The sequence below is a fragment of the Corvus brachyrhynchos genome, unplaced genomic scaffold, assembly GCF_000691975.1.
Source record: "Corvus brachyrhynchos isolate BGI_N302 unplaced genomic scaffold, ASM69197v1 scaffold26, whole genome shotgun sequence".
In the NCBI taxonomy this organism is placed as follows: domain Eukaryota; kingdom Metazoa; phylum Chordata; class Aves; order Passeriformes; family Corvidae; genus Corvus; species Corvus brachyrhynchos.
The window spans coordinates 4,936,168-4,954,117 of NW_008239324.1; the positions used below are offsets into that span (position 1 = coordinate 4,936,168).

The 17,950-nt window shown below is 41.7% G+C and overlaps 1 protein-coding gene and 1 long non-coding RNA gene across 7 annotated transcripts in view; both read left to right on the forward strand.

Annotated features, from left to right (window-relative positions):
• Positions 1-353: 353 nt before the first annotated feature.
• Positions 354-7,433, forward strand: LOC108448331. 3 transcript variants are annotated; one of them, XR_001864184.1, is made up of 4 exons: positions 354-2,997; positions 5,375-5,524; positions 7,239-7,328; positions 7,420-7,433. It is a non-coding gene; the product is annotated as an uncharacterized LOC108448331 (long non-coding RNA). The 3 variants fall into 3 exon arrangements; XR_001864182.1 differs by having other exon boundaries at positions 7,276-7,328; XR_001864183.1 differs by lacking the exon at positions 7,420-7,433 and having other exon boundaries at positions 7,239-7,412.
• Positions 7,432-17,950, forward strand: part of CTCF (CCCTC-binding factor) — a 27,414-nt gene continuing 16,895 nt past the window's right edge. For 2 of the 4 annotated variants that reach the window (XM_008638737.2, XM_017740910.1), the window contains exons 1-2: positions 7,432-7,502; positions 11,113-11,207. In XM_008638737.2, the coding sequence (XP_008636959.1) occupies positions 11,154-11,207 (54 nt within the window). In that variant the 5' untranslated portion in view covers positions 7,432-7,502; positions 11,113-11,153. Of the gene's footprint in view, positions 7,503-11,112; positions 11,233-17,950 lie in introns of those variants that run through there. The other 2 variants (XM_017740912.1, XM_017740911.1) reach the window with 2 other exon arrangements.

Genomic DNA, 17,950 nt, shown 5'->3' on the forward strand with positions numbered 1-17,950 from the left:
CTATGTCCGCTCCCCCTCCCCCGTCCCGTCCCCGCAACCCCACTCCGGGCCCGGGGTCCCCACGGGGCTTCAGGCTCCGATCGGGAGCACCTGGGCTGCCACCGAGCCGCCGACCAGCTGTGTCACTTGCTGGGACCTGGCCCGGCTGCCCGACTCCCGGGGCACCTCCCCGGGAACCTCCCGAGCCTCCGCAGCCGGGCGCTTGCCCGGGGATGGCCTGAAATCTCATGGCAAAGGACGGCGTTATTCCCTCCCTTCCATGGGTCTGTGCTGCTTGGGGGGGGAAGCACAAAACCCGATTCTTTTTGTGATGCAGAGGAGGAAACCGCACATGCTCTGTGTCCACTGCCCGACTCCCGGGGCACCTCCCCGGGAACCTCCCGAGCCTCCGCAGCCGGGCGCTTGCCCGGGGATGGCCTGAAATCTCATGGCAAAGGACGGCGTTATTCCCTCCCTTCCATGGGTCTGTGCTGCTTGGGGGGGGAAGCACAAAACCCGATTCTTTTTGTGATGCAGAGGAGGAAACCGCACATGCTCTGTGTCCAGACGGTTTGCTTTTTGTTCTCGACATCAACTTTAGATTTCTTCAGAATATATGTTTGTATAGTATCGGATTTGGCCTTGTGTTAACCTTGTGAAATGACTTAGAAGGGTTTTGTCGTGTCGTGTGCTTCCTTCTCTGTTCGGTGTAATCCTTAGGACTTGCCTGTTGGTGAGAATGAGCTCGCTTTCCTGTTTGTGACTTCCTATTTTTTTGCCGAGCCTTTCTCCTCTTAAGTACATGCATGGCTGTTCCTCATCTCTGGCCAGTTACTGGGTTCTGGTAATAAACTCCAGAAGTGTCATTAGAAGCATCTAAAACACTGTTTACCACTTCCAGTGTATGTGTTTTTGTTTTAGTGCAGCAAGTGTGTAAATATCGTCTCGAATTCTCCAGTTTATCCATCTTCTGCCGAGCATGTTGAATTTTCAGAAGCCCATTGGGTATAAGAAATAATTCCATGCTGTATTCAAGCTGTTCTTACTTAAACAATCCCCCTAACGCTTTCCTTCAGTGTAGAAAACATCAGCAGAACTGAAGGAAGGGGCAATTTTAGCATAAGGGCAAAGCAATGCTTGCTGCTTTTTTTTCCCTAGGTTGATGGATTTTTACTTCCATTTTGTTTTTCTTCTGGATGTGTAGGGCTAGCTCAGTTTTAATGTCATCCACTGTGCATGAGTGGCTATTAGGATGCACAGAAAGGCTCAAGAAACTTTGTGGGATATTTTTGAGGAGTAATACCTGAGCAAAAGGTGCAAAACTCGAGTTCCTGTAGCCCCCAGTGGCCCTGCAACTGAAATAATACAGCAAGTCTCGTCCATTTCGGACAGAGCTTGGAGAACTGTCACTACAGCGTTAAGTTTGCTGGTGACTCGTGCCTGCAGCGTTACTGAGGGAAGGAGCTATTTCAAGAGCTGTTTTCATGTGAGCAGGCTGGATCTTGACTACGATCCGTATCTAATTTGCGTGCATCCTCACCAGCTCTTGGGGCTGCAGGTTGATACCCGCCTGCTGCCCTCCCAGTGTTGTGTCTTGAGAATGCCAGAAGCTGACCTGTGTTATTCTTGTCTTTATTCAGCATTTACCTGAAAAATCTAATTGTATGGGATTACTAACTTATTAAGGAATTTCTGTGTGGAGCCTACTCCAGAATTTAATTTCATCTCCTCCCCCTAGGACTTCATGTCCAAGAACTGCTTTTCTAGTGAAGATTTTTGGAAGTTGGATGTGTTGAGTATTATTAGGCCTGTGTGTTCTTGGAGCAAAGCCAGGCTGTTCCTTGCACTTATCCCTCATACTTGAACAGGTTCTACTGACCTCTGGATAGCTCTCCCTGACCTGTCTGAACAGTTTTTCGTACATTAGCTCTTTTAGATATATTATTGATTATATTTGCATAAAAACTCCCTAATTCCCCATCCTGGCAACTTCAGCTTCTCTTACCTCTTTACCAGAGAGGAAGTGCTCAAGGGAATGATAAGCATTAGGATCCCAAATGCTGCTCCCTCCTGTGCTTGTATGTGCTCTAGAAATACGTGTAATAAGGAGCAGCCACTGCTTTACCTGCACACATGAGAGGACACACTGACCAGAGCTGAAAGAAACCAAAGCTTTGACTTCTTGTTTTGTTTGTGTTAACTTGCTGAACTGTACTGATTTGTTTGCTTAACTGTAAACCCCTGTTCATCCATTTGGCTTTAGTTCAGATGCCCAGTTCACTCTCTGTTGTACTAAACCTTGAAAAGTCAATACAGTATCAAACTCTGCTGCTCTGTAACTTACGTGGTCTTAGAGACACACACAGATCCAGGAAACTCTTTTTATTTGTTATATTTAGTGGTCATAAAAATGGTTCAGATCATATGTGGCCCTTGTTCGTTCAGGTGTTTTACTGAAACTTAAAAAGAATCTGTGTCCTGTCCTGACTTTAGCTGAAAATACTGCTTTTTTGGTGCTAAAGGATATTTGAATTTCATTTAAAACACCCTGTTCTGCTGCTCCTCCCCCTTCTCTCCAATAATTCATCATTCTTTAGGAATTAAGTGAGGTATACTTATCCCAGACATATTTAATATGAAAACTAAACAGTTGCTGCTCAGCTGAGTGATCCGGTTTTTTCTGATTAACAAAAATAACCTTGAGAAGAAGAGTAGAATAAACAAAAGGTGAGTAGGGAGTTTTATGTTTCGGGTCATGTTAACATTCAGGTAACTGTATACAGAACAGCTCGTTTTGGGTGTCTAATGTAAATTAAAGCTAAAGTGAAGTTTTGCTCAGTACTATAAAAACTTGGAAGCTATAAAATTGTAATTTCCTTCCAATGTGGCTCTTAACAGGTGAAAAGAGAAGTAGTGCAGAGACAGCTCTCGAGAATGGCGCAGTTAACGTGCATTGACTTAGGGGACATCTCTGATAGAATGGACTCCCGAAGCATTATTCTCTGTCTATCCCTACAGGTGAAGTTTGAGTCATAGATAGAGTTGCATTTCTTATGTAAAGGTTTGTTTTTGGAGACCCCCTCAGTTCAAGCCCTCCCACAGTTTACTGCCAGCTACCTGAGGGTTTCAGTATGCTGTGTGGGGCTGGTATTAAGAGGTGAGGCCAGGAACGTTTGAAAGTGTTTAAAAGCACAAGCACAGTGATCAGTTAGGATGTGCTGACCAGTGACACCAGCAAGGGCTTCTGTAATGGTAGTAGTGCAGCAAGCTGAACTACAGGCTATTTTTTTTTACTCTCTAGTGCGAGTAGTATGCCCAAATATATATTGTTATGTCAGTCAGTTATCAGCAGCATCTTATTTTTCTGCCATAGCTGCACACTCATGAAATTTCTAAAGCTTCATGGGTTTCACTGGAAAGCTTTGCTCAAATATAAAGACAGAGTTAAGTAAGTTCATCTTATAGTGAAAATCTTGGTTTGCATATTTTTTCCCCATACTGTAAGAAAATTTCTGTTGACCTCATTGAATTTGTCAAATTCTGGCAAAACAGAAGGCAAATCAGATTGTTTGGTATGTGAATTGCACCTCTGTCTGTATTAATCATGCATCATAATTAGAAGCTTGTATATGTCTCAAACATCTTCAGGTAAAGTATATTAAAAAAACAAACACGAGCCAAAACTTTAAAATCATGTATAACCACCCCCCAGCAGAGTACATTGGGAGGTGAGAGAGACATTTACCTTGGCATATTTTTCATCACTGGAATATTTTTAACTGCAATATTGGAAGGGATATTTTATAGCCAATGCACTTTGGAACAGTAGTGAAATTCCAGAAGTGCTGATGTATCAGTACTAAAAGGAGGTAGAGTGGATGAGCATGGCAGGAAGTGGTGCTGTGCAGAGAGGGTGGCAGGTGCCCAGACCACCTTGGGTGTTTGACTAGCTCTGCATGGTGTTAACACACATGTAGTTCACATTATTACCAGCTCTCCCATTTATTCTTAGTATGGAATTTAATTAAAGTAGATAAAAGTATTAATCCCAGTAACTAAGGGTTTAAGAAAACAAGAGCTTGTTAAATGTATTATTTGACTTTGTTAAAGGACTTGATGTTGACAACCTTACTGTATATCAGTATTAGTACTGAGTATCAGTAAATGCCATTTAGTTCAGGATTAGTCTGGAGGTATACAAGAGTGAATAGTTTCCATGGATATTCAGCAAAAACTAGTAATTGCTTGTCACAGTTTGTTTTCATTAATGATTTTGTTGGTGAAAAATGCCTTTAAAAACTTGTTCATGATAAACTTGTGGTTCATGGAAAATCAGTGAGCACTAGGGCAGCCATTGTGATTGTCAGGTGAAGTAGATCCAGTCCAGTGTGTGTGCTAAGGCTGCTGCATGTAAAGCTGTGCACCTGGGAACAAGGTATTCCAGCTGAATTTAAATCAAGACACATGTTATCCTAGAAAGCAGTGACTGAACTACGTTTTGGAGTCACAGTGAATAAACAGCATAAACACGAGTTTCCAAGGTGATGCTGTGACAAAGAACCTAATGTAGTTCTTAAATGCATTAGTGGAATAAGCAGGGGTACGTTCTTGCCTGTGTGGGATGGGATGAAGTCATTCCCAAAACCCTACGTATGGTTTTGGCCTCAGCATTCAAAACCATCAAAAAAATTACTGTGTTAAAGGGGATTCATCTCCAATTTGATGGAAAACTAAGCTGTATTGCTGTGCAGTAAAATATTAAGCATGTGCTATGCAGCTTCTCATCAAAACTGAGGTGACTTGATGAGAGTCCTCAGATACATAATACTGGATATTAGTGAGCTTGTTCTAATCTTGCTGACAAACACAATACGAATTTATGGCCCAAGAAGTTAAAATTAAAAGGGTTAAGTTTTTCACAGGGAGGGTGATTAACTATTGATTGATATGAAGAGCAGTTGTGTATTTCTTAATGTCTTAACATCTTTGAATCAAGATTGTGGAAAAAAAATCTGAAAATTGCTTCAGCCAGCTGCAAGGTGCTGACTTTTTTTGTTTCATATATATTTAGAGAACTGTCATTCATGAGAGGTCAGGCTCGGTGATAAACTAGGGGTGCTAAAGAAAAAGAATGGATAGTACCTCCTCTTCTCTTGAACCACCTTCCCTCTTTTTGAACAGAGAGAGATTTAGGACTTTTCCTTATCAATCAAGGATATGATCAAACCAGTAAAATCTTCTGAACGGGGGAAAGTAAGCAGGTATTGATACATGTTGGAGATGTGTCAAATAGTGTCCTGTATACTTGGTCTAGGCTTGTGACTAATACATCCTGATCTGTGGCTGTGGTACTGGGGAGCTGTTGGAAAAATAAATGTTACTTCTCTGCTGCCAGGACAAGCTGCTGGCTCATGTCCAGCTCGCTGCCTACCAAGCAGCCCAAGGACCTTGGCACGAGCACTGCTGCCCAGACAATCCCTGTATCAGCAAAGGAGTTCTTCCTTCCTGGTTCTAAGCATGGAAAATGCTCAGAGGGTGAAGCAAGGTGATTTTTTTTTTTGAATCCACTGAAGAAAACATAGCTCCATAAAATTTTGTGTTACATAAAATTATTTATTGACTCATATTTTACATATTACATTTGTACGTATTGTGTGGAATTACATTATCTGCAGTGATCCTAGTTTTAAACTGGATGCTGACTAAAATACTGACTTAATCAGGAATTAAACTATGAAGCATAAAGCTGTGGAAGAAGGAGTAAACAACACAATAATTTTAAGCTATGATAATGCCTCGTGTGGAGACCTGACACAAGTGTTTAACACTTTCTTAGCTCTCCAGGATGTAACAGTGAATAGCTTGATGATGACCCAAGCATCTCTAGTGGAGATTGCTGGAAGCTAAGGTGTTTTTCATGTGTTACTTATGTTAAGAAGGTGGGAATATGTAATCTTCAGAACTCAGAGCTAGAGAGCAAACTTGCATTTAATCCACGTGCTCCTCTGAGTGGTAATTTCAACAGAAGCACATGATGCTTGAGTTTGGCAATTCTGGTTTCTCTTGTTTGTAAGAGGGTGAATGGTGTCACTCTGCTGCTGCCCCTTGAATTCTTCACAGAACTCACTCTGTGCTCAGTCTGGCTGCTGTGCTTCCTCATGCTCACACAAGACCAACTTCTTGGGTAGATGCAGTGAGTTTTGTGGTGAGCCTGTAGCTTGTAGGAGCAAAAAATTAGGCAAATACACCACAGTTGATGGAAAACTTGGTAAGAGACTGTGGAGATACTGTAGGTTCAGAAAGGAATCAGCCGGTCCAGAGGCAAAAATCCCTGAACCCATGACTGGGTGTTGGGATAAGGGTGGTAAACCACAGACATGACAGACTGCTCTCAAAACTACACGGTGTTTCCTGCTACAGTTTTTGGAGGCAGACTGCTGGACTAATTGGACAGGGATCTGTCCTTGTAGAGCTTTTTTTTAATGCTGCTATTGGATAAAGGAAAATTTTTCTTTTTTTTCCCAACCTACCGATAAGAGCTATACTAGGAAATTTACAACTCTTGCTATTTTGGGAGTAACACCAAAGCATTTAGGGAGGTAAAAGTCAAGGCTTCCCTAGAAAATTAAGTTGGCTTGCATCAGGATTGTTGTGACCCCATCTCCTTCCACATGTGTGTTGGCAGTTGCGTCCCCAGGTGCTAAACTGGTCAGCAGAATCTGCTTCATGAGGGCAATAGCATGTAAGACGATGTGGAAAAAATGAGGCCTCAAGTTTGATTTGAGCCTTTATGGAACCATCCCCAAAATGTTTTGGGGTAAGTAGAGGCTTTAAGAGCACAAATAGTAATAGCAGCATTTGGCTATTTGTAAACATTTTTTACTCTTTTGAAATGGAGCTGTAAACTTCCTTGTATGTTTAAAATTGTTGTCCAGGCAGTTGAATTCTCCTGTTGTTTAATGTTGAAAGAGACATGGTTTTTCTGGACTGGCTTCTGGAAGAGCCTTTCACTGCAGTAGAACCAGTAGTGATTTTTGGCCAATTATTTCAGCTTCTTGTATAGTTTTTCTGTCTCCTTGTATTTGATTTGCAGAGTTCTTCCCTTGAAACCATTTCTAACATCCAGAGATTTAAAATGAAAGCAGGAAATGCTACTGAATTAAAAATACCCCCTGGTTCTGGTTGTATAATTCTATGACATAAGTTAACAGTATTACATTTTAACCAGTGGCTTTCTCCTATGTGTAAACTGTTTGCAGTGGAGGTGCAATCTGAACTTCAGTTTTGTTTTTCCAGTATGTACTGCAAGAAAACCCCTTAGAGGCACTTCAGGAGTTTCCACATTACAGGTTGGAAAAAAAAGAATTTTTGAAGGCTAGTAGTTTCAGTCAAAGCTTATCAGATTATTAAAACCTTTCTTCTTTTCTTTTCTTTTTGGAGGAGGGAAGAAGTTAACTTACTGCCACTTCTGATCTTTGAAGAGAGATTTATCGCTTCCTGTGGCAATACTGAATACTCAAAAGGTACTCATTGATTACTTGATCCTTGCCTACCTTCCATATTTATTAATACTCTTCTCTCCTTCCTGCCGAAGAGTGACTGCTGTTGACTCCTGCCTACTCTGAGCTGCCTGGAGCATTATATGATCCCAGACTACTTTATGCTTTGCTCCTGTAGTGTGTGTGGAAATCGTTTTGTCCTGTTGAAGCAGCTGCATCCTCTCCTTGTTCTACCAACATTTTGATCTACATGAAGAATTTGTCAGCATCCATCACAATATGATGGAGCCGACTATCAAATACTTAGATGTCTCACTTGCCTGACATGACATCTGTAATGTTTTTGGAGATACCTGCTTTGAGTTACTTGTGCAAACAAATCCTTAGTGATGTTTTCTCCATCTCCATCAGACTCAAAGGAGGGAGATAGCATTGAATGTTTGTCCTGCTGTGTTATCAGTCTGGCTCTTCCTGGTTAGAAGTGCTTGATCCAGTGCAGTTGTTGGTCAGTACGTTGTGCTGCCTCTTGAAACAGGCTGTCCTGTGCTGGCAGCCAGGGGAGACTTTTCATCTGCCTTTTGGCACCTTTCCTATTGCCTATTGGAGAGATACAATTTCTTGTTAACATTGTGGAGAAAAGAGTACACAGTAGCCCTTACTACTTCAAAGATGGATTTTTCCTTTTTTGTTAGTTTCGATTCACTTACTGGTCCTGGGTTTTCTCCTGCAAATTAAAGAGAAGTAGTGAGGTCTCTTGTCAGTACTGCTTCCCCCTTTTCTTACTGAAGTTCCTACAGGAGCCTTGTCTGATGTGGATCTTCATACTTCATAGCACACGTGATTCTCTGTCTCCTAAACAGTGAAACACAGTATCTGTGCTCTTAATGCTGTCTCTTCAATACTGGGTGGATTTGGATGTCCACCACTCTGAAAGTCCAGGTCCCAATAGATTGCCTAAAGTTACTGTACATCTGTACATTGGCTAAAGAACTGATGAGTATTTGAGAGCTTGCAGAAGTGTTCCAGGGCTTCTAGAACTTGTATGGAAGTGAGTGCTGAGACCAATAGGAGCATCATAGTTATAACTGCATAGATGGAAAAAAGTCTCAATGTTTTGTGTGTGAAGTTTAAAGTATATCCTTCATTTCACGTAGTGCCAGAGAATTGTAAAATGATTTGGGTTGGAAGGGACTTCTTGTGGTACCCTGGTTCAACCACTGGCTCAGTGCAGGGCCAGCATTGATGCTAGATGAGGTAATTTAGGGTTGTATTTAGCAAATATTTTTGTTTCCACAGTATCTCTGAGCAACCTACTCCAATGTTTGACCACTTGTTGTTGCACTTGTTTCACTCTCTGCTTCCAAGAGTGTGGTTCCATCTTCTCTTTGCTTCCCTTTGAAGGTAGCAGTAGGATCTCCCCTGGGTCTTTTCACAGCTAACTCTGTTGTTCTGCTGTGTAGATCTTGTATTCCAGCCACCTTCTTGCTCTGGAAGCCTTCTGATGTGTTTTTTCCCCACGTGTTCTAAGCTCAACAATGGACATGTGGAGCACTTTAAATTTTCAGTTTATGCCTGTTTCCCTTCAAACTTGTCAAACCTTGCCCATATGTCAAAGATTTGATGGAATGTAAATTCATGCAAGGTATTTTATGCCATGCACCAGGTATTCAACAGACGTTTGCTATCACCTTTGCAGTAAAGGAGTAGAAGTGACTTGCTTTCCCTTTGGGACATTCCCTTGGAGTGGGCCAGAGCAAGAATGCCTTGCATTTTTGGAGCATGCATGTTTTCAGCACTGGGCAGCTTTGCTCCCTGGGTTGTACTTTAGTAGGTTGATACTTCTTGAGTGGTGTCCAAGCAGCTTCAAAACATGTCTTTAAAACCTCCAGTAACTTAATGTCCTCAATCAGAGCCAATACCTTGTAAAGAGAGAGGGGCACTGGCTGTGCCTTGCATTAACTCACCATCAGTGCTAATCTGCAGAGGTCCCTGTGTTCTCTGTTTGTGTTGTCTGTAGTGTAGAAAAGAGCTGCAATTACTGGTTTATTTTCTCTTTCACCCTCCTAAGAGTTTGGGTACAATCTTCATTCAAAACACCTTTCTTTACTGTTTGGTCATTTGCCAAGCAGAAGATTAGGTTTGAAAAATGGAAGAAAACTATTTCTTGATTCAAAATTTCAGGAAACCCAAAGTGGATAAAAAGATGCTTCCATTCAATTCAGTGTGCTCTATTGTCCTATTGTGTGTAACAAAACTTCTGAGGTGATAATATTCCCCATGGGAAGTATTCATTTTGTATCAAGTGTCTTCTGAAGGGTGAAGTCCTTCACTCCTGAGGCTTTTCTATGTTAATAAAGAAGTTTGTAAACTTCGGGAAATCTTCTCCAGGGTTGCACAGCACAGAAACTGGCAAGGATGCAGCTTGCATCAGCAGTCTTAAGATGCCCTTAGCAGTGGAGCACTCCCCATGTATCCTCTGAGCATCCCCTTTCCTGGTTAGGGCTTGTATGTAGCATTTGTGATTTTTGCAGAGTGAGTGTTAAGGCTTGTATGTAGCATTTGTGATTTTTGCAGAGTGAGTGTTAAATAAAAAGAGATAATTTCCAAATATTTTTTAAAAGCTCAGTATCACTGAGCACCCACAGCTCCAACAAACCTCTTATCAGTAGTGCTCTTTGAAGCTGATAAACAATTAAAAATAGACTTGCCAAGTGAAAAATGCAGCCAGGACCTAGACTTGAGTGTCTTGTACTAAATAAATGGCAGAAGAACCTGGAGGGAAAGCACTTAAATTCAAAGGGTATGAAATCCAACTGGTGTGAAAGCCAACACTGCTTGGCCCTCATCACTGAGTGCAGCAAGAATATGTGCCTCTCTTGAGAATTACTCCTCTGGACTTCCTTACCGTTCTCAGGGTTTTTAGCATGTGTGCCACTCTGAGGACTGACAAGGATTACAGAAAGAAATTATCTGCTGTCTTGTAAATATTGTATTTCTGTAAATGTGAGTATTTTAAGCCCTTAATTGATAAGGGTAACAAAGCTTGCTTCAGTGAGCAGAGGCTGCTTTTCCTCAGGGTGGCAAGGTTAGAACTGTGTCAGAGCTGATTTTGTTATTTGATATAATCAGTATATTCACTGCTGCACTGACAGTGTGTAAGGAGTGATATTTGCTCTCATTTACACCTCTTTAGCAATAAAAACTCCTTCAGTGTGTGATTTGCTATTCCACAGCACAGGAGAAAAAGGCCATCTGAAGTAGGCAGAGCTGGCTCTAAAATGTCATATTGCACTTGTAATCTGGCGTGAGGCATCCGGAGCTTTAGGTTGTCAGAGCTGTAAATGCTAAAGAGTTTGAGAACAGGTAGGTAGAGAAGCTTGTAAAATGAGTTCAGTCATCCTGGTGAAAGTATTAAAGCTGATTAAAATATTCCTTTGGTTTTGCTTATGGCTTTTCTGGTAAGTGAAGGGGTCCTCAAGCAGTTATCAATGGTGCTGCTGTTAGGGGTGTGGGACTACGCATTTTGTTGAACAAGCATTAAACATTGAACACTGCTTTTATTTCCCACCCCACCCCCACCCCACCTTACCTTTCTCTTTTACATAGTTTCACTAGTTCATCTGTTCTGTTCCAGAGTGAGTTCTGACCTCAGGAGCTGCATGAAGAATAGCCAGCATGAAGAGAACAAATCAGTCCAGGCAGAAGTGCAGAAGCGTCAAGAACATAAATGTAAATTGAGGGGGTTTAAAGTGTGGTATGTGTTCCATGCTGAGGCAGTAGTTTCCTGAACGTAAAGCTTAACATTGTGCTGGTAGAAACCCTCTTGCCATGCTTCTCTTTTGGCTGGCCTTAGTGTTTGGACACACCAGAGACCTAGTCTGGATGGAAATAAGTATCTTTTTGGCTGGGTGAGTTCTGGCCTGGATTAGTTTCCTGACCAGTAGCTGTAGTCTTGAAAGTGCTTATGCTAACATGAGGAGTAGTTGGGCTGATGGAGGGAGCAGTTTAAAGGCAGGGATGATTTCTTTGCAGAGTTGGTATTTTTGGAAATGAGGCCTTACTCCTTCCTGGTAGAAAGGGGTTTTTTCTTCCAAAGTCGAGTGCCTTTGTGGAATTTTGGGGGGTTTTTTGCTTCATCTGCTTTGAAGGTTGATTGTAGCACTTTTAGGGGTTGGTGTATGAGAATACTTGGAATATGAGGCCAAATGAATTAGGGGTATGTGTAAAACAATGAAACTTCTTAAAATTTCAGCATGAGGGTCACTTTAAAGTACTCACCTGGGTTTGATTCTGTTTATGTCTGCTCCAGCACTTACTAATTCAGACTAACTTTTCTGTGATTCAAAAGCAAGGATGTCTTAATTTAGGCTCTGGGAGTTTGTCTTGTCCACCACCCTTCTGCCATAGGTGCTTTCAAAACTCTCCTGGAATTTCCTGTCCCTGCTGTAACAACAGTAAACTGCACCTCTGTGTTTGACAGCCTGACATTAAGTTAACTAGCACTGGCTTTAGTTTTCCTTCTGTGCATCAGGGTGTGATTTGTGAGGTGACTAATAGTTAGTGCATGGGTAGCTATTGTCTGTGGGGTAGGACCCGAGTTACCATTCCAGGGATAAGCACTTCCTGCTCCTCCAATTTGAAGCCTGAATTCCCTTGTCCTGGTAGAGTATCACTACTTAATGAGTACTCTTGCAAAGATAAAAGAAATAGCTGTTCCCCAAAAGTCTATTCTTGGATACTTGTTAATCTAGATGAAGCCTTAGAGGAAAACAAAACCCAAATACGTATTATGAAGTCTCTAGAATGCCATGAAACTTGTTGCACAGGTCTTTTTTCAGTTGTGGGAGTGGCTGGTGTTGCCATTTTGATATCATGCAACACTACATCAGATGGGCAAAGAATCCTGTTGTGCTCAGACTTATTTTGAAGAAACATCATCTTTTGCTGTTAGCAGTTTGCCAGTAGCCTAAATGAAAGCCTAAATTAATGTGTGATGGGAGAAATGACCACAAATACTTGTTGATAAAACTTAAGAATCTTTTCCAGTATCTACCCATGGTATAACACTTCACTTTTTGGGGCAACGGATTTTACAGGCTGTTTAACCTGAAATAATTTTTGATTCTTAGTTTAATACTTTTGGGTATTCTGGTGGTCTTTCACGAGCTCCTTCATCACTTCTACATTATGAAGACCTGTAAAAGGGAGGGACTGATTAGTTTTATGATCTAACATCAGCTGAAAAGAAATTCCTCAGTGACTGCTTCTCTTAAAGTGTAAATCTTTCTGTATTCTATACCTGATTAGATTGCATGTTTGTCCTTCTGAAAAGGACTGTCAGGTTAGCAAAACATGATGACTTCCTTACTAAATTAAAAAGGGAGACTTCCTTTAAAAAATAGTTGATGAGAATATATTTCATTCATATTTCCCAGATTTCAGTAGAGACTTCTCTGAATGAATAAAGACCTAGTGTCATCTAGTGAGAGGCACTAGCAGTTATTGAGCTATTGGAAGAAATAGTGAAAAATTAAAATTTGAAAGAATGTTAGATAGAAGGAGAAATTAAGGAAGAATGAACAGATTTCAAGAATATTAACTAATTTTGTCCCTATTACCTTCGCAGTAGACCTTTAGTTCTCCAGATCTAAAGGAAAAGCAAGGAAAAAACTATTCTTCCAGAAATAAGGCTGAAATGCTTTCACCAATCTGCTTTCTTCATCAAGACTTTCCTTGTCAGGTTACAGGATATCCCTAGTGACTTGAATATGTGGGATTTGTTGTCAGTAGCTGCAGTGATTTTTTTTTTTTTATCTTTTGTTCCACAATGCAGGTTTCAAGCAGTTGACATTATTGTATCTGCTTTTCTCTCCATTGTAGACTGCAGCTTATTACAGCAGAATTAGCAGTATTAGTTCTGGAAGAGCCATGATCTGGGGCTTTCTGCCACTGTCAGGTGCAAGGATTAAGAGGGAGCTTGTTCAGCAAAAAGCCGAGGAAAGATGTGGAATTGAGTTTCCTCTGCTTGGCTGGGGGCCCCGGTTATATACTTTGTTTCCATGTCTCACATGAACTCCCTGAGTTCTTGATCGAAAGTGAAAGGTCGGCTTTATTCTGAGTAATTGCAGATCACAGGTGTGTACTCCTTGCTGACTGAAAAATAGGAGTCAGTGCTGAATGAAGCTTCTCATTGCTTTGCATCATTTCATGAGACATGATGAAATTGGAAAGAACTCTGCTAGGATCCCTAGGCAGGAGCAACAACCAGGAAGATTGCTCCTGTAGGTTACAGGAGGAGCAGGGGAAAAAGAAAAGGGGAGGTAGAGAAATGTCACAAGATGCATTTTAATTCTAACACTGCACCAAGCTGGGTGGGGAATGTTCTGTAGCCAGGGACAGGCTTGGCTGTGTCCTTGGGAGTTTGTAGGGGTCGAAGGTAAAGATCACCTTTGATAACATCTGGGCCAAAGTATGCTGCCTTCACATGAGTGTAAGTAAAAGGTAACTTGGGTTCACAGGCAACAACTCATTGAATAAAATAGGGAGGGGAGTATGATCACAGATGAATACTATGGAATTCAAACAGTTGGCTTGCCCACAAACTCGTTGTAACCCAGATGGTTGCAGTATGCTTGAGAGAAAGTAATTTCACTGTAGCGTGTCCTGCATGGGATGGTGCAGAGTGGAGTGACATGGCTCAGTGTAGCCATCTAGCTCACGGAATACTGATGCTGTGGTTTGCTGTCAGCTTTAAGTTGGTACTGCAGCTTAAGGTGGCCCTGCTGCTCCCTTTCCTCTATCCGAGCATTTGTGTGAGGAATTGGGTCAGGAACTGAAAGTGTTCTAACAGAATTGTTTTTCTCTGCATTAGTTTTCAGCTGGAATTAGTTCTCGATCAAGGTCATTATGGTGAATTATTCTGTCAGTGTGTAGGAAGGAAGAAGCTGAGAGCAGCTCTTTGGACAATGAGTGCTGTGTTTACCTGTCTTACAGGGACCATGAAAGTATTACACAAGTTAAAATCTGGTCTCCTGTCTTGTTTGTGAGGAAAAACTGGGTTCCTCTAGATGTCAGTTTAGATCCACTTAAAAGCTTTGAATCACTCCCTGGAAGAATGTGTTCTTGTCCTATTTAGACCAACCTCCCAGCAAAGACACCTTGGTTAGGTAATCACCACCAACACTCTCTGTCTTCTCTGATCCCTTCACAGGGTCAGTGCTCAAGGGAACCATCCTTCTACAACTCTCCATTTTCCAGTTGCAGCTGTCATTCCCATAGTTGATTTATGTATTTCTTGGGGCTTAATCTTGACAGGCCCCTTTTCATGCAGAGAAAAAGCATAAACATTTATTAACCTGTGATGAAGTTTGCTTTTCTCTTCTAGGTTTCTTGCTTTTCTTTATGCCCTCCAAGATGCTGAAATACTTCAGAATAATTAATACTAGGTTAATGAGACTGCCCTTTTTTTCATTTAAAGCTGCAATAGATGTCTGTCCATTTTACTCTTCTTGTTTGTTTTCGGTACCAGTGTTGTAAGTGGCAAGGAGGAAATGAGAAAACAGCTGGAGATGGGCGTTGGAGTCATAACCAGTGGATATGGAATTGATGGCAGTAGCCAAATGAAAGCCTTGAGTTTTTACTGTGAGAAAATTACTTAGTAAAAGAAACTTAGCTCAGTGTTTTAGTTTCTCCTAAACTGGTAGTAGATCTTTCATGTTTTGCATATGAAAGGCACAGCTGGCCTGTTTGGATGGATGTCTGTCTGTCTGCTTTAGAATAAGTTACATGTTAATCTCTTATCATGGTAGTTCTGCTAGAGGAAGTGGAAGGGCTGCCTACCTGTTAAACTGCCTTATTTTTGGCTGTGCTTAGCTGGGTGATTTTTCAGAGAAAAGATACAGCTGTTTCATGGCAGGAAGAGAATGGCCAAGCACTCCTGCAGTTACTCTGCATCTGCTCATGCCCTTAAATACTTACACAGACATGCATGGACTGCAGGTAGGGGAGAAAAAAGTGTTGTCTATAAATCCTGTTGGGTATATTTTATTTTTTTTTAATCTTCCTCTTGCTTTAAGTTGCATATACCATGCATAACTGCATACTCTTAGTTGAAGTCTTTGTTTATTCCTCTATTCAGCTTTCAAAGGTTCACAGGAAATGCAGAAGAAACATAAGTCTCCAATGTTTTAACATAAGGCTTTATTTCCACTCCCATGTAATTTTTAATAAATGGCTAATCTATAAGTGTCAAAGCCATGTCAGTTTTTGAGTGGGATCTGTATGTGGATTGACTTGAATTCAAGGCCTGCATATGTTCCAAGGTGATAGGGTTGTTTGCACTAATGTAGCTGCTGATACTTTTCATTATTTTATGAATGTCAAAAATTTACTGACAGCATTTGGCTTCATTGTTTCTATTGAAGTTTGGTTTTTTTCCTCAAGTTAAGTGCATATTACAGCACTAAATGTACTACTTTTCAATGGTGTTAGTGTCCCAACAGTTTTTATTGAGACTGTGCCTTGTTTGGCAAAAATAAATATTTTTGTATTATTTGGTACATGAAACTTGATGCAGTTCAGGGTTCATTACTTTTAAAATGGCTGAGAGGCAGACAAATGCCTCTTTGATAGTAGCTTTATTGTAAATAACACCACTAAAAAAACAGGCACTGGCACTAAGCATCCCTGTCTCTGGGTTTGTACTTTCTGCATTGACAACTACAGCAAGTTGTTTTTAATGCTTCTGCAATTCCCTTCAAGTACCTAAAGGGGCTTCAAGAGAGCTGGAGAGGGACTTTGGACATGGGCATGGAGTGGCAGGACAAGGGGGAATGGCTTCCCACTACCACAGTGCAGCATTAGATTGGACACTGGGAAGAAAGTGAGTATATCTGGGCTGAGACTCTCCTGTGCTGCAATCAGTAGGACAATTGGCACTAAATGACTTTCTCTCAAGCAACCTTTTGATTCCTCTCATTGGAATGAGGTATCAGTTGTATGAAATCCACAGCACTTCTTATTTCTGTTTGTTCCAGCTTTTTAGATGGGCTGTCCATCAGTTGTCTGAGCAAGCTTAGGTCTGTTGTTTGGACGTCACAGCTCCTTACCTGGCTAATTGGATTGTGCCAGTGCACTGAGCTGTTCCATGACACAGTGTCTCTTGGTAGAGCCTGTTGAGTGAGCCTGTGTGGAAGGGTATTAGTGGGAATTGTGTTTTCAGATCTTCTTTGGTCTTTTTTTGTCATTCTCCTTATTGTGGTAGCTCTTCTCTTTTGCTTTTTTTTTTTTTCCCCCCCAGTGTTTATTTACTGCATCTTTTAACCTGCTGCTTTGTTTTCCTTTTTAGATTCAGTCATTGAGCTGTTGGTGTATGGTAGCAGTAACTGGTAGGAAGAGAGCTGGAGACAAAAGCCAGAAATAAAAGGTTGAGAGAAACTCTGCAGTTTTTATTCCTAGTGTTCTGCTATAATGGTCTTAGTTGTAGCAAATGGCACATGTCTTCCAATAAATACAAAACTTTCACTTTGTGAAAAAGGAGAATTAGGATAAAGGAAAAAAAATAAGTAAAAATAGCAAATTGTTCAAGACAGAGTGATTGAGAAGTGACATGGACAGACAGTGCAAAGCTCTCTGCAGCAGAGATGGAGTCTTTCCAGAGAGCTTATTTAATAGAAAGCACCCATACGTTTTCTTCTCAAATTTAGGGTCCATCCTGTGTCCCTGCCCTGCCGTTGGAGAAGTTTGAAATTTGTAAATCCACGCTTTTCAGAAGAAATCTTATCAGTTTCCCAATATTTTTGAGCTGTCCAAGATATCAAGTGAGATGACTCCTGTATATTTCTGTAATTTTTATATGTTGTTAATATAACATTTAGAATATTGTAACATTTCCCCTGTGGCAAGAGTTTGGTTTAAAAACAGACATTTTCAGATCCTTTTACTTTGACTGAAAGGAACAGACTACAGTGGATACCTTGCAATAGGCAGGAGTAAATGCTGATCCCTGAGTGTTGGAGGCCAGGGAGTCTGGGTCAGGATGCAGTGGCGGGCAGGGACAGAGAGTTGACATGGAGCTGGCAGGGGTCAGGATACAGTGGCGGGCAGGGACACTGTAAGTGGCGGGCAGGGATGGAGGTGACACGGAGGTGACAGGGTCGGTGTGCAGTGGTGGGCAGGGATGGAGGTGACAGGGTCGGGGTGCAGTGGTGGGCAGGGATGGAGGTGACATGGAGGTGGCAGGGTTGGGGTGCAGTGGTGGGCAGGGATGGAGGTGACACGGAGGTGACAGGGTTGGGGTGCAGTGGTGGGCAGGGATGGAGGTGACACGGAGGTGGCAGGGTTGGGGTGCAGTGGTGGGCAGGGATGGAGGTGACATGGAGGTGGCAGGGTTGGGGTGCAGTGGTGGGCAGGGGTGGGGGGGGCACCGAGGTGGCAGGGTTGGGGTGCAGTGGTGGGCAGGGATGGAGGTGACA